This window comes from Gorilla gorilla, chromosome 2, assembly GCF_029281585.2.
Source record: "Gorilla gorilla gorilla isolate KB3781 chromosome 2, NHGRI_mGorGor1-v2.1_pri, whole genome shotgun sequence".
In the NCBI taxonomy this organism is placed as follows: Eukaryota; Metazoa; Chordata; class Mammalia; order Primates; family Hominidae; genus Gorilla; species Gorilla gorilla.
In genome coordinates this window covers 79,111,261-79,127,555 of record NC_086017.1, presented here as the reverse complement: position 1 = coordinate 79,127,555, position 16,295 = coordinate 79,111,261, and the positions used below count along the sequence as shown (strand labels likewise).

At 42.7% G+C, this 16,295-nt stretch overlaps 1 protein-coding gene across 4 annotated transcripts in view; it reads left to right on the top strand.

Moving 5' to 3' along the window:
* FRMD4B (FERM domain containing 4B) overlaps positions 1-16,295 on the top strand; it is a 369,354-nt gene that overhangs the window by 301,214 nt on the left and 51,845 nt on the right. For all 4 annotated transcript variants that reach the window (XM_055383373.2, XM_055383374.2, XM_004035874.5 and 1 more), the window contains one exon: positions 14,039-14,122. In XM_055383373.2, coding sequence (XP_055239348.2) covers positions 14,039-14,122 — 84 coding nt within the window. The remainder of the gene's footprint in view (positions 1-14,038; positions 14,123-16,295) is intronic.

Genomic DNA, 16,295 nt, shown 5'->3' with positions numbered 1-16,295 from the left:
TGGATCACTGCAGATCATGTGCCCCCTGGGCATAAGTGATCTTCCCATCTCAGCCTCCCGAGTAGCTGGGACTACAGGTGTGTACCCCACGTCTGGCTAATTATTGTATTTTCCATAGAGATGAGATTTCACCGTGTTGCCTAGGCTGATCTCAAATTCCTGGGCTCAAGCAGTTTGCCCACCTCAGTCTCCCAAAGTGCCTGGATTACAGGCGTGAGCTACCACACCTGGCCAGGAAGGAACACATTTATTGAACATAGGCAAGTGCCTTCATTGCATTCTATTGTAATATACCCAAGAATCCTATGCAACAGGTCACTATTCATATTTTTATAATATGGAAACGCAGGCTCACAAAGGTTAGTTTATCTAAGACCACAAAACTCCTAGGAACAGGGAGACCTGGGACTGAATGCAGTTCTAAAGGCCAAACCTTATTACTGCAAATCATAGGCCTAGAGCTGATTGGTTGGTTGGTATTTTTGATTTTTTCCTAAGTATGTACTGGCTGCCTGTGTACTAGCTCTAGTAAAATGATGGGCAGCTAGGTGATCTTTCTAAATCTCAGTTTCCTTATCTGTAAATTAGAGCACCAACATCTTGGGTGCTATGAAGACTAAATGAGTTTGTGTAAGTAAAATGCATCCTAGGCACTTGTCACACACAGCAAGTGCCTAGGATGGCCACCTTAAGAGCCCAAAGTGGATGGGTGGTGTGGCTCACGCCTGTAATCCTGGCACTTTAGGAGGCCAACGCCGACTGATTGCCTGAGCTCAGGAGTTTGAGGCCAACCTGGGCAACATGGTGAAACCCTGTCTCTAGTAAAAATACAAAAAATTAGCCGAGCGTGGTGGTGTGTGCCTGTAATCCCAGCTACTCAGGAGGCTGAGGCAGGAGAATCACTTGAACCCAGGAGGCAGAGGTTGCAGTCAGCCGAGATCACGCCACTGCACTCCAGCCTGGATGACAGAGCGAGACTCTGTCTCAGTAAATGAATACATAAATAAAAGCCCAAAGAATATCTTTTATCATCCTATGAAAGAGGAGCTGAGAGGTCTGAGGAAGCTGGGGACCAGAGATGGTGTAGAAATGCATGCTCGCACCTGAACCCCTGTGAAGGCGCTAGAAATGCATGAAGCCTAGAAATGCGTGCTCACACCTAAACCCCCATGAAGGCCGCCTTTGCATGCTCACACCTGTAGCCCTGTGAAGGAGCTTCTTAGGATGAAGGATGGGCCAACAACTTCCCACCTCTCACAGAAACAGTGGGAGGCATCCCTAGATTTGGCCAGAGGCCAGGAGAAAGGCTTATATAATTCTTTCAGTTCTCACTTTTCACTCTATAAATAGCTGCAACCTGACTTGGTTTAAGGTCTGATCAAGAAAGGTTTAAATAAAGAAAGGTTTAAAGGTAGGGAGGAAATTCCAAAAATGAAAGACCCTGTGGCTTAGGAGGGGAGGAGAGCAAGGACTGGCACAGCCAGCTGGGTGTTTCCTTTCCCAGCCCCTCCCTCCTCTTCCATTCCTCCCTAGCTTTCCAATTCTCTCGTCTTCCTCTTCCTCCTCTTGTGCTCCGGCCTGCAGTTGTCCAGAGAACAAACCTCTGGTCCTTTAGATCTGTTGCCACCTACTGTGGGAACTTTGGTAAGTTTTCAACCTTCAGTGGGTCTTGTTTCTCTCATCTGTGCATTTAGGGGTTGGACCAAATGAATTCACCTCGCTTACCTGGCTAGGTGGAGCTGCTCTCTTTTAAGTTTAGTCTGGATAGGTAGAAAGTGAAGAGGGCTCTTTCTTTTAGCTGTTATGCAGTTAGCTCAGTCTGTAATCAGTTTTTCGGAACTAATTTGCAATAATCAGGAGTGGTATTAGGCATTGAGTGAACTTGAGCTCTAGCTTTCTGCCTTTGCATATGATTGACTGTGAATGAAAGTGTCAGCTTATTTCTTCTTTTCTTCATCCCATCCCAGGCCTTAGTATCCCCTAACAGTAACAGAGATAACTCATCCAGGGTAGAGATCTTACTCTGAGCTTTTTGAATCAGTATAAAAAGTGGGGCTTCAGGAATACCTTGTGTGGTTTAAGGAGCTTTAATTGATATATTGGACTTCTCACCTGTAGCAGTTTTCAACTCCCTGTTTTAAGGTTCTGCCGAAAATGACTGGAGTCTGGTTTTGCAGCTCATGTAAAAGTGTTTTTTAAAAACTAAATTTGGGGCCGGGCACGGTGGCTCATGCCTGTAATCCCAGCACTTTGGGAGGCCAAGGTGGGCGGATCATTTGAGGTCAGGAGTTCCAGACCAGCCTGGCCAACATGGTGAAACTCCATCTCTACTAAACATATAAAAATTACCCGGGCATCATGGCAGGCGCCTATAGTCCCAGCTACTCGGGAGGCTGAAGCAGGAGGATCTGTTGAACCCAGGAGGTGGAGCTTGCAGTGAGCCGAGATTGTGCCACTGCACTCCAGCCTGGACAACAGAGCGAGACTCCATCTCGAAAAAAAAAATAAAACAAAACAAAACAATAACGACAACAACAAAACCCTAAATTTGGTGTCCTCACTACTAAGGGACAACTAGGCTGTGGTTTTTGTTTGGTTTGTTCTGGTTTGGTGTGGTTTAAGAAACACTGCTAACACATTAAGTCTTGTTATCTATGTTCAGATCCTTGATGTGGTTAATCCAGTTTGATCTAGTTTAAAAAGGCAGACTGTCATCACCTAAGCAATACATATTTTGGTGGAATTAATCAGTGGCTACCATAATGATAAATGCTGAAGCCTCGAAGTTAAAATCTTTCCTCTGCTCCTTTCCTATTTCCTGTCCCCTCTTCCTAGAATCCTGGAAGAGTAAGGCAAAGTTGTTAAAGCACAGGTTTGGAGTCGTATTTGCTTTGTGAGTTTAAATTGCTTAATCTCCCTTAACTCTTTGTTTTCACATCCGTGAAATAGGGACACTGATGTTAATAGCATAATGTGCCTGTAGAGAAAGGGGTTAGCCCACTCTCTGCCACCTGGTAATACCCAGTGAGAGAGCTGTTGTCCCTTAGAAGTATTTCTTTTTTTTTTTCTTTTCTTTTTTTTAATTTGATATGGAGTCTTGCTCTGTTGTCCAGGCTGGAGTACAGTGACATGGTCTGGGCTGGAGTACAGTGGCATGGTCTGGGCTCTCTGCAACCTCCGCCTCCCAGGCTCAAGCGATTCTTCGGCGTCAGCCTCCTGAGTAGCTGGGATTACAGGCACCCGCCACCACACCCAGCTGATTTTTGTATTTTTAGTAGAGACAGGGTTTCACCTCAAAGCCAGGCTGGTCTTGAACTCCTGACCTCAGGTGATCCACCCACCTCTGCCTCCCAAAGTGCTGGACTTACAGGCATGAGCCACTGTGCCTGGCCCTTTAGAAGTATTTCTTTTGGGGGATTAGATGACAGCACTCATGTTTTGTCACTGCTAGGTCAGGTCACTTGCTAGAGTCTCCTAAAACAAACCTCCTGAGCTGTCCACCCAAAAGCTTTGCTCAGGCTCCCTGACCATCTCTACAATTTAAGGAGTTGATTACAGTCTCTTTCTTGAAAATATTATTATTATTATTATTTGAGACAGGGTCTCGCTCTGTCACCCAGGCTGGAGTGCAGTGGCATGAGATTGGCTCACTGCAACCTCTGCCTCCTGGGTTCAAGCAATTCTCCTGCCTCAGCCTCCTGAGTAGCTGGGACTACAGGCACACACCACCACACCCGGCTAATTTTTTGTATTTTTAGTAGAGGTGGGGTTTCACCATGTTGGCCAGGCTGGTCTGGAACTCTTGACCTCAAGTGATCCGCCCACCTCAGCCTCCCAAAGTGCTGGGATTACAGGCATGAGCCACCACACCTAGCCAAAATCTCTGTTTTATGTTGTGTTTATCCTATTGCAGTGGTTCTTAAGCCCTTTGTTAAAAGCAGATTGCTAAGCCCCACCCTCAGCCTTTCTGATCCAGTAGGTCTGGGGTGGAGCCTGAGATTTGCCTTTCCAGAAAGTCATCCGATAATGTTGATGCTGCCGATAATGTTGATGCTGCCGGTCAGGGTACGAGGGTATAATGATAATCACTGTTTTCTTTTGTTTGTCACCTTTAATATTGCTTTACCTAAGAATCAGTAGAGAGAAACTTACTGTTAGAAATTTCTAGTTGTTAAGTCTAGCAGATAATAAGCTGAATTCATCATTGAAGGCCAGGTTCTACAAATAACTGAAACATGATATTCTTTTTCAATAAAGGGCAATTTGAAGGCAAGCTAGCCAGTGAAAAGCTCTTAAACTGCTAATCACCCAGGTCTTGGTCAGTGCCAGTAGATTAGTTGAGGAAATTGGTGTTTGTTAATAGTAACCAAGATCCTTTTTAATAATTACTTGTTTATGCAATCTGTCATCCTTCAATAGAAGATCCAGCTTAAATGGTTTGATTGATAGTTAAGTTGGCACCTGTTACACCTATTTAACAGACATTTAATGCACTTTTTTTTTTTTTTTTTTTGAGACAGGGTCTCATTCTGTCACCCAGGCTGGAGGGCAGTGGCATGATCTCAGCTCACTGCAGCCTCCACCTCCCAGTTCAAGCAATTCTTCTGCCTCAGCCTCCTGAGTAACTGGGACTACACGCATGCGCCACCAGGCCCAGCTAATTTTTGTATTTTAAGTAGAGACGGAGTTTCACCATTTGGCCAGGCTGGTCTGGAACTCCTGACCTCAAGTAATCTGCTCGCCCCAGCCTCCCTAAATGTTGGGATTACAGACATGAGCTACTAGGCCCGGGCTAAATAAACTTTTGTAGCTGCTATGATCACTAATCCTGTCCCATTCGTTCAGTGTAGTTCAGAACCTTGATGGGTCGTCACAGGTTTCTAGTAAGCATAGACAAAGAAATGACTTCTCATCAAGGCCTATACGAGGCAACACCAGAAGACTGGCAAATGTTTCCAATTAGCTCCATTCCTAGTAACAGTAAATCTTTGGTTTGCGTGGGACACAGTACTAAATAGAGTTCTCGGCTGTGATGACTTGCCCAAATCCTGGGAGGCCCCTGTCATGATCTTTTAATTTCTCATGATATGTAAGCTGTATGGTACATATACACTTAATAACAGGCTTTAGACTTTACTGAGTGTTCACATAGGCACTTAACTATGGCATTTTTACATCCACATGCACATTTTCTGAAATAAGGATTTTGAGTTACAATTATGTGTGGGTGAAAAAAGAACTCCAGACCCAAGTTAATCTTTTTTTTCTTTTTTTTTTTTTTTTTTGAGACAGGGTCTCACTCTGTCACCCAGGCTGGAGTGCAGTAGGCGATCGTGGCTCATTGCAGCCTCGACCTCCCGGCCTCAGGTGATTCTCCCACCTCATCCTTCCAAGTAGCTGGGACTACAGGCCTGTGCCACCCCACCCAACTAATTTTTCTGTATTGTTCATAGAGACGAGGTTTCACCATGTTGGCCAGGCTGGTCTCGAACTCCTGGGCTCAAGTGATCCATCTCGCCTCCCAAAGTGCTGGGATTACAGGTGTAAGCCACTGCACCTAGCCCCAGGTTAACTTTCTAAACAGCTTAGGTTTAGAAAGTGAAGCTTCTGTAGCTGTTTCCACTTGGATATTATATTTAATATACATTTTTTATGCACCTTTGGTTTGGGTTTCAGGTAAGGAAGCGCTTTGCTTGGAGAAGAAAAGTGAAATGCAGAGCTGGTGTGGTGGTTCATGCCTGTAATCCCAGTACTTTGAGAAGCCAAGATGGGAGGATCACTTGAGCCCAAGGGTTTGAAACCTGCCTGGGCGACAAAGGGAGACCTCATCCCTACCAAAAAAAAAAAGTGAAACTTGCAACTTTGGGGCTTGGGCTTTTTTTTTTTTTTTTAAGCTGTTCTACAAATGGAGGATGCCCCCACACCAAGCATAGACAGCAAGGGTCTTAGTTTTCTCTAGGAAGTACTAGCATGCCCAGTGTGCTAACTGCCTGCACTCCCTTCTACGCCAGTCTCTGATAGCAGGTGGCTGATTGTTGCTGTGTGCAAGCCCACAATTAGCCACAAGCAGGTGCACCCATTTGCTGGGGGTGGCTTTTTCCACACAAGTGCTCCAGCACACACAAAGAGTAGCCTCAGTTTTGCCAGCCATGTGGCTTTCTCAAAAATGAGTGGGGTTGGCACATTCCATCAGGGTACTTGGGGTCAGTAAAGAAAAACAGCCTTTGAAAGGGGGCTTCAGAATAACCAAAGGAATTGTTGCCTGAGAAATAGTTGTAGTAGCTAAATAGAGGGTCATGGGCAGCTTCCTTCTGGAAAGTTATCGAAATAGGAATCTGGAATGCCTAAGGGAGGAGTTCAGCCTAGATAATCAGATAAAATGCAAGCATGTTCTTCATTGTGACATCTGAATTCCTGCTGAAATTATGGAGAGAAGCAATTTCTGGTTTGGTCACTGAGAAGTAGCAAGTGATGTAGATTTATGGGCATTCTCTCTGGCTAGGACCCGGAGAAACCAGTCCCTCATGGCAATTCTGGTCAAGTACATCTTTAAAATAACATATCCATTGCCATTAGGGTCAGGAATGTCCAGTCAGTTTGAGTGTATTTATTGCTGGTGAAAGGCAGAGACATCCCGATTGAGGCTTGTTCACCTCCCCTACTACTTTTGGGCCCTCCCTCTGAACTCTGAGGTTGATCCTGACTCATAAATCATGCCTCCTGCCCAGCCAGCCAGGGAGGGGCCTTCTGTGCAGAAGCCAGACCTGGCTGCTCCTACAAGCTCCATAGATCCCTTGCAGCCTCAGGCTCCCAGACAAATTCCCCAGGAGGGTGAACAAATAAGCACTCAGCTACTGCCGTCCACTCAAACGTGAAATCCTGTTTGATCCTAAACTCTGAAAATGATCGAGCTTAACCTTCTATAATAATATGCCAGTGTTTCTAACACCCCAGTGGATTCATTTTTGGTTCAGTAGGTTCTAACCTCTTGTGTTACCATTGCAGCACCTCCCCATAACAGGGCAGTGAGCTTGAACTTCGGCTTTCCCCACATCCACTCAACTGGCCATACTTGATTCCATTTTTGTTGTGAGTTATATCACATAGAATAATGCGTAAAACACGTATATTGGTATAAAGAACAAATTAGAAGGATGCAGCTGGGCCGGGCACAGTGGCTCACGCCTCTAATCCCAGCACTTTGGGAGGTGGAGGTGGGCAGATCACCTGAGGTCACGAGTTCGAGAACAGCCTGGCCAACATGGCGAAACCCCGTCTCTACTAAAAATACAAAAATTAGCTGGGCATGGTAGCACATACCTGTAGTCCCACCTACTGGGAGGGCTGAGGAAGGAGAATCGTTTAAACCCAGGAGGCGGAGGTTGCAGTTAGCCAAGATAGTGCCACTGCAGTCCAGCCTGGGTGACAGAGTCTTGGAGAAAAAAAAAAAGGAGAAGAAAAGGATGCAGCAATACAACCATAGCCAGTGAGGAATGTTGCCAGGACCCCAGAAGCCTCCTGCCCCCCATTGTATATTGTACTTTCCTACCTCCAATAAAATTCCCTCTTTCCTCACGGGCATTCTGACTCTATGGTAAATATTTTCTTGTCTTTGTTTTGTTAAGCCTATAGCACCCAGTATTTCCGGGCTGTCTCCCATCCAAGAACTAACCAGCCCCAACCTTACTTAGCTTCCTAGATGAGATGAGATCAGGTGCTTGTCTTTCCTCATAGTTTTATCACCTATGTGTGATTCTTTCTAGTTTCATTTTGTTTGTTTTGGACCTTTTATGTACATGAAGTAGTGATTGTGTTTCTTATATGGGGTCTTGTATCTTTGCTCAATATGTGTGACATTCATGATGTGTGTAGCTATTGTCTGTTTTCTTTGCTGCATGGTATTCTATTATATGAATACATTACAGCTTAAGCATTTGTACAGTTATGGGATATTTGAGTTGTTCTTTTGTGTGAACAATGTTAGTGTAAATTTTTTTTTTTTTTTTTTTTTTTTTTTGAGGCAGAGTCTTGCTCTGTCCCCCAGGCTGGGGTGCGATGATACAATCTCAACTCACTGCAACCTCCGCCTGCCGGGTTCAAGTGATTCTCCTGCCTTAGCCTCCCAAGTAGCTGGGATTACAGGTGCCCGCCCCCATGCCTGGCTAATTTTAATATTTTTTTAATAGAGGTGGGGTTTCACCGTGTTGGTCAGACTGGTCTCAAACTCCTGACCTCAGGTGATCCACCCACCTCGGCCTCCCAAAGTGCTGGAATTACAGGCGTGAGCCACCACGCCTGGCCCTAAATCTTACTCTTGTATACAAGTTTCTCTAGGGAATATACCTAGCAGAGGATTACTGGGTTATAGGGTATGCAAATTTCCAAAATGATTGTACCGATTGACACTCTTACTAGTAATGGATGAGAGTTCCTATTGCACTACATCTTCATATAAACTAGATCTTGTTGGAGTTTTAAAGTTTGATAGTCGCCGGATGCGGTGGCTCATGCCTGTAATCCTAGCACTTTGGGAGGCCGATGCAGGTGGATCACGAGGTCAGGAGTTCAAGATCAGCCTGGCTAACTTGGTGAAACCCCATCTCTACTAAAAATACAAAAGAATTAGCCAGGCGTGGCAGAGGGCGCCTGTAATCCCAGCTACTCGGGAAGCTGAGGCAGAGAATTGCTTGAACCTGGGAGGCAGAGGTTGCAGTGAGCCAGCATCGCGCCACTGCACTCCAGCCTGGGTGACAGAGCGAGACTCCATATCAAAAAAAAAAAAAAGTCTGATAGTCTGGCCGGGTGCGGTCTATCTCTTGATCATGAGGTCAAGAGATAGAGACCTTCCTGGCCAACATGGTGAAACCCTGTCTCTACTGAAAATACAAAAAGTAGCTGGGCATGGTGGCGTACACCTGTAGTCCCAGCTACTCCGGAGGCTGAGGCAGGAGAATCACTTGAACCCAGGTCCTTGTTTAGGACCAAACAAGATCGCACGACTGCGCTGCAGCCTGGCGACAGAGTGAGACTCCGTTGTGTATTGGTAATTAATTGAGGATTTAATTTACATTTCCTTGATAACTTATGAAGATGAACACTTTTTTCTGTTGGCCATTTGGAATTCTACTTGTATACACTGCTTGTTGAAGAGTTTAACCCATTTTTCTGCCAAGGTATCTGTCTCAGTCATCTTTCAATTATTCTGCTGGCTTTCTCTTTTAGTGTTATAGTCACGTCCACAGCTCAACCACTTCAAATATCGGTGATGGCTTGCTGGAAAATTCCTATATTAAATAGGTTCTTATAGGAAAGTGATGTTATATATTCACAAGGGATGTTTTGCAATAGTACAAATGACCAGATTTGGAGGATTAACAGGAGCCTTTTCTAACGTGAAGAAATAAGCCATGTTCTTCCCTGAGAATGTAATTTTGGGGGACTGGCCATGGGGGCTCGTGTCTGTAATCCCAGCACTTTGGGAAGCTAAGGCAGGAGGATTGCTGGAGGCCAGGTGTTTGAGATCAGCCAGGTCAACATAGTGAGACCCCATCTCTATGAAAAATTAAAAAATTAGCCAGACATGGTGGCACGCAGCTGTGATTCTAGCTACTTGGGAGGCTGAGGGGGGAGGATCACTTGAGCCCTGGAGGTTGAGGCTGCAGTGAGCCATGATTGAGCCACTGCACTCCAGCCTGGGCAACAGAACAAGACCCAGCCTCAAAAAAAAAAAAAAAACAAAAAAAACCCACGTGATTTTGAGGGATAGTCAAGATTCCACAAGTAGTGAGACAAGTAATTTGCCTAAATTACTCGTTTCCTTTAATCAATCACTATTGGCAATTTGCAGTTAGCAAATTATCTGATTATCTGAAACTAGAAACCAAGAAACTGAGAAGGCATCTTCTCTCCATTCCTTTTTTTTTTTTTTTTAAATAAGAGAGTCTCACTCTGTTGCCCAGGCTGTAATATATTGGTGCAATCATAATTCACTAGAGCCTTGAACTCCTGGACTCCAGTGGTCCACTTCAGCCTCCCAAGTAGCCGAAACCACAGGCACATGCCATGACACCTGGCTAATTTTTTAAAAATTTCTTGTAGAAACAAGGTCTCACTGTGTTGCCCAGGTTGGTCTCCAACTCCTAGGCTCAAGTGATCCTCCCGCCCCAGTCTCCCAAAGTATTGGGATTATAGGCATGAGCCACCATGCCCAGCGAGCTCTGACTTATGTGAAGAGAAATTAACTAAAGTTTTGATCTCTATCACACACAGTCAAATCTGTATCTTATATGAAACATGGGCAATGTTCTTCTCTTTTCATAGTTCACACCATATCTCAGTGTCCCCAGGTCTGATGGTGAGTTTGACTTACATTTCTCAGCTTGCTTACCCAGTTGATTTTCTAATGCCTGTCTCACTTGGCCCCAAGATATTTGCATCTGAGATGTCTAATATTCAGAGTGACATAAGAGAAAAATTCTGTAAGTCTAAAAGATATGCTTTGTAGAGTATTAGGGTAGAATTTTCAGGATTCTTATCATTGAAGGCAGGGTTTCTCAATCTCAGCACTATTGACATTTTGGGCAGGATCATCCTTTGTTGTTGAGGGCTGTCCTGTGCATTATAGGAACTACCCAGTAGAAGCCAGTAACACCTCCTTCCTCAGTTGTGACTATCAAAAATGCTTTCAAACATTGCTAAACGTCCCCTGAGGGGCAAAATTGCCCACGTTGAGAACCACTAATCCAAAGTATATTTCTTTCTTTTTTCTTAATAAACATTTTTTGAAGCAGTTTTAGATTTACAGAAGAACTGAATGAAAAGTACAGAGAGCTCCTTTATACCCCCTTTCCCCACCCCCACTGTTTCCCCTATTATTAACATCTTGCATTAGTGTGGTACATTTGTTGCAAAAGTCTATAGTCAAATTAGGGTTCACTCTTTGTGTTGTACAGTTCTACAGGTTTTGTCAAATGCATAATGTCATATATCCACCATTACAGTATCATACAGAATAGTTTCAGTGCCCTAAAAATCTTCTGTGCTCCATCTTTTTAAGAATACTTTTTTCTTTCTTTCTTTCTTTTTCTTTTCTTTTTTTTTTTTTTTTGAGACGAAGTCTCACTCTTGTCCCCCAGGCTGGAGTGCAATGGCGCGATCTCGGCTCACTGCAACTTCCGCCTCCTGGGTTCAAGTGATTCTCCTGCCTCAGCCTCCTGAGTAGCTGGGATTACGGGTGTCTGCCACCACAGCCGGCTAATTTTTGTATTTTTAGTAGAGACAGGGTTTCACATGTTGGTCGGGCTGGTCTTGAACTCCTGACCTTGGGTGATCCCCCTGCCTTGGCCTCCCAAAGCGCTGGGATTATAGGCTAAGCCACTGCACCCGGTTAAGAATACTTTTTTTCAAGGTATTCTAAACTCTCCTTAAAATGATCCTAATCCACTTCCCTATTAACGCACATTTTAGTTGCTTCTCAGTGATTGATTAGTACTCAAAAAAAGGTCTTAATGAATGAATATTCATCATTATCTCAGATACTGGCTCATGATTAACCTGTAGTAATTTATTCAGCCAGAATTTCTAAACAAATAACATCTTATAACTGGAGTAGATTCTTATTGTGTATAGTTCAAATTACTCTTGAAAATCGCTGGGAAAATGATATGCTGAAGACTAAACTTCATCTTTCAATAAATCCAACACAAGTGGTATTTTTCTCCAGTTGAAACACACAGCTATTTCTTTAGGCACTAGATATAAAGATTGCTTGAGTTTAGCAGACATGTATTAAATGCCTGAATGCTGGAAAAATCTCAGTGTCGTGAGATACTTGTGCTTTGAGGGACATAGGACTAAGGACAACAGCTTCAAGTCACCTGTTTTGTACTTACTCTCAACCATGAGCTTATTGAATGGAATGACAGATAAAATTTCTCCCTCACTTCTTTCCCTATTCTCCTTTCCCTTTTGGCCGACTGCATTTGTATGAGTTAAAAACAATTCTGTTGTATGACACTCGTTCTACATATTTTTGTTAACTGAATAAATAAATTTATGATAAATAGCAACTTCTGATCTAGTGAGGTCTCCATTGCCACAAAATTAACTGTAATCCAAGTAAGTGAATGCTAGGCTGGGTTCTTGAAACATAGCCTATGGTTCACCTGGATCCAGAAATAACAACATGCATGTGGTCGATGGGGATGATTTCATAACACGATGTTGTCCTGAATTTATCATTTTTGAATATATGCATGCATTTGCCCTTCATTAAAAAAAACTCACAATTTAGAAGTAAAGGTATCTGACAGTTTTAGGTTTGAAAAAAAAAAAAGTAAATGTGGTATGCCAGACAGAACATAAAAGAGATTATTAAGAAAAATAAATATACTGGGAGTTGACAGTTGACCTTTAATATGAATGAATTGGATTGTGGTATATTTTGATTTTCAGGAAGCACAAACCGGTTTCCCAAGATTGTCAGTGTGGTTAAGCCATAACTCTCAGATTTCAAATGAATAGAGAGATTTATTCTTATGTAAGAACAGGAGCCAAGTGACTTTTTACTTCCTGTAGTAATTTGGAAAGCTATATCTTTCACCTGTAGGAAAGGCCACAACCCTGGCTTTGAAATATAATAGCAACAAGGAATGGTTCAGTGTTTGGCCCTCCAGCTGGGGGGCTCGTCTACTTAAATAGATAATAATAGTATCTACTGCATGGGAATGCTTGTGGTGAGCCTTACATGAGGTAAATAATGCCCAAGAAGTGTGTTGCATGGTATCTGGCACTTGGGAGCCTTTCATCGAAGGGTAGCTAGTGGTAAAGATAGGAAGAATTGGAAGGTGGGAAGAGTTAGCATTATGCTGTTTGATGAACACCAGTTTCATCAGAATTTTAAGTAGCTACCCTCTAATAGGCTTTAGATAGTCATGTTCATTTCCTCATAGATTATGTCCTTAAATACTCAGTAGTTAGAGTATTTTCTCTCATAACCAACTATGACTGGGTAGTATTACCTGTTCTCCCTCTTTTTTTTTTTTTTGAGATGGAGTCTCGCTCTGTCACCAAGGCTGGAGTGCAGTGGCGTGATCTCGGCTCACTGCAAGCTGCGCTTCCCAGGTTCATGCCATTCTCCAGCCTCAGCCTACCAAGTAGCTGGGACTATAGGCACCCACCACCAAACCTGGCTAATTTTTTTTTATTTTTTTGTATTTTTAGTAGAGACAGGATTTCACCGTGTTAGCCAGGATGGTCTCAATCTCCTGACCTCGTGATCTGCCCTTCTTGGCCTCCCAAAGTGCTGGGATTACAGGCGTGAGACACTGTGTCCGGCCTGTTCTCCCTTTTTTAAAGTTCTGTAAAGACCACACCTTTCTCTTGACAACTAGAATTTTGCCATTTTATAATTAGATAAGAGCTAACCTTACGTGAGGTACATTTTAGTTCACTTAATGTGACTTAAGAGATACCTTGGGTTTCATTAGAAACACGTTTTCCAGTCATCTTCTATTCAAGAGATTTCTACAGGTGGTTGAGTTGGTCTGCTATATTTCAGGGGGTTGTAAGGAAGTAACAGAAGAGTAATATAAAAGACTACATAAACGTTTTCATTGCAATGATATCTATTATGAAAAATTGTTGATGTTATGTGAATGGTTTCATGATAACCAGTATTCCACCATGATGAATATTATGTAGCCACTAAAGATGATTAGTAAGATACTGTAGGAACATGGAGAAAGTGGATAATGAAATGTGAAGAATATTCTGTAAAAATACAACGTGAAAAATGTACAATTATAATCATAGTTATGTGTAAAATAGACGTGCAGAAAATATTATAAACTTCAACCTCTCATCATATAACTCAGTTGTTAAATTTGGGGGCTGCTTCTAGTTAGAGTCCATAACCATGTGTTTGTTGGCTTCAACATGCTGTAAATAGTTATTTTTTTTATCTCATTCATTTGGTGACCGGCTTGCATAATTTTTTGGATTACAGTACCTGACATTACCATATTCCATTTCTTTTTAGTGATGAAAATGCCAGGAAAGATTTAAAGACATTACCAGCCTTTCCAACCAAAACTCTTCAGGAGCATCCATCCCTTCCCTACTGGTAAGCCAAATCCACATAACAGGTGACTCATTTTCATAGCCTCCATTCAGAACTACATGCTTTTCAGGGCACTAAAAGAAATATAAGTGAGAAAAATATCAAATTGCCAATCAATTGTATAAAGTAACCATAGGTAGACCTTGATCCTTTCAGTGAAAGCATCTACTCAAAGCTTACTGGAGATCATTGTACCAAGACGTGTCTTGCAGTCATTTGCAAAGAGCAGCTGGCTGATGTTTCTTTCAAGTGCGTAAAATGTCTGTAGAGTATGCTCCTAGGTGAATATATAATATTCAATATATGTGCAGTCACTGTGTAATGTAGCTTTAATCTAGCAGAATGCAATATAAGTGTTATAAAATACAGATTTCCTTGGATCAGAGATTTTCACAATGACCAGAGGTTTCTACTACAGCTAGATATTGTGTATATTGAGTTGGTTTAGTTGTTTGTACTTTAATGAATCCATAGTATCCATTTTCATCCCACATTTTTTTTCTAAATTACATTTTCCCTTAAAATACTTATATTCTTATTAAATATATTCTCCTTGGTTTCAGTCTGAATCCTCAAGATGGTTTTTCTTTCCACTAAAATGTTAGAAAATAAAGATTACAAAATAGATATTCAATATTGAGACGTTTAGTATGAAGTTGGAAGTATATTCCCAAATATATAGTGAAAGTAAGTACTGAGGCTACATAGCATCTTGACTCTGGAAACTTCTAGCCATGTCATTTTCAAGTGATAGTTTTTTTGTTTGTTTGTTTTGCTTTTTTGAGACAGAGTCTTGCTCTGTCGCCTAGGCTGGAGTGCAGTGGCATGAACTCGGCTCACTGCAACCTGGTTCAAGTGATTCTTGTGCCTCAGCTTCCCGAGTAGCGAGGATTACAGGCACCCTCCACCAGGCTCGGCTAATTTTTGTATTTTTAGTAGAGTCGGGGTTTCACCATGTTGATCAGGCTGGTCTCAAACTCCTGCCCTCAGGCAATCTACCTGCCTCGACCTCCCAAAATGCTGGGATTACAGGTGTGAGCCACCGGGCCCGACCAAGTGCGACAGTTTTATCTATTTTTATTTTATTTTATTTTTTGAGACACAGTCTCCCCCTGTCGCCCAGGCTGGAGTGTAATGGCACAATCTCCGCTCACTGCAACCTCTGACTCCTAGGTTCAAGCAATTCTCCTGCCTCAGCCTCCCAAATAGCTGGGATTACAGGCACACAGTACGATGCTCAGCTAATGTTTTGTATCTTCAGTAGAGAAGGTGTTTCACCATGTTGGCCAGGCTGGTCTCGAACTCCTGACCTCGTGATCCACCTGCCTCGGCCTCCCAAAGTGCTGAGATTACAGACGTGAGCCGCTGCACCCGGCCTTGATAGTTTTTTAATTTAAAAAAAAAGACGTTACTAATGACAACTAGTCATATGGAGATAGAAATACTTCATCTTCTAGGTTATACTTGAGATTTCCTTTCCAGTCAACAGGTTTTACTCTAGGGCAATAAAAGGGTTTTCTTCTAAAGCAACATGTCTGTAAGTGGTGATAGTAGAGTGTTTTCGATTGCACACAGACTCAGAAGCAGTTTAAATTCTTTTAAAATATTTCTGAATCATTCAATGAGAAAGTCTTTAGTGCCTAACACTTGCTGATCTCCCTGTTTTAACCAAAGAGAGGATAGGCCTTAGGCTCAAAATTTCTTCAATAATGTTCTACAGCTAACATTTGATATCATTATTTTATGTGTATTATATTCCATCCAATTATGGCAAAAGATCATTTCCCATTTGAGAAATTGATATGGTTTCCTTTTCTAGTAAATTAAGTTTTTTGTTTGTTTTTTGTTTTTGTGATGGAGTTTCGCTCTCGTTGCCCAGGCTGGAGTGCAATGGCGCAATCTCGGCTCACTGCAGCCTCCACCTCCTGGGTTCAAGTGATTCTCGTGCCTCAGCCTCCTAAGTAGCTGGGATTACAGGCATGTGCCACCACAACCAGCTAATTTTGTATTTTTAGTAGAGACAACATTTCACCATGTTGGCCAGGCTGGCCTCAAACTCCTGACCTCAGGTGATCTGCCTGCCTCAACTTCCCAAAGTGCTGGGAATACAGGTATGAGCCACTGCGCTTTAAGTCTTTTTTTTTTTTTTTTTGAGATGGATTTTCACTCTTGTCAC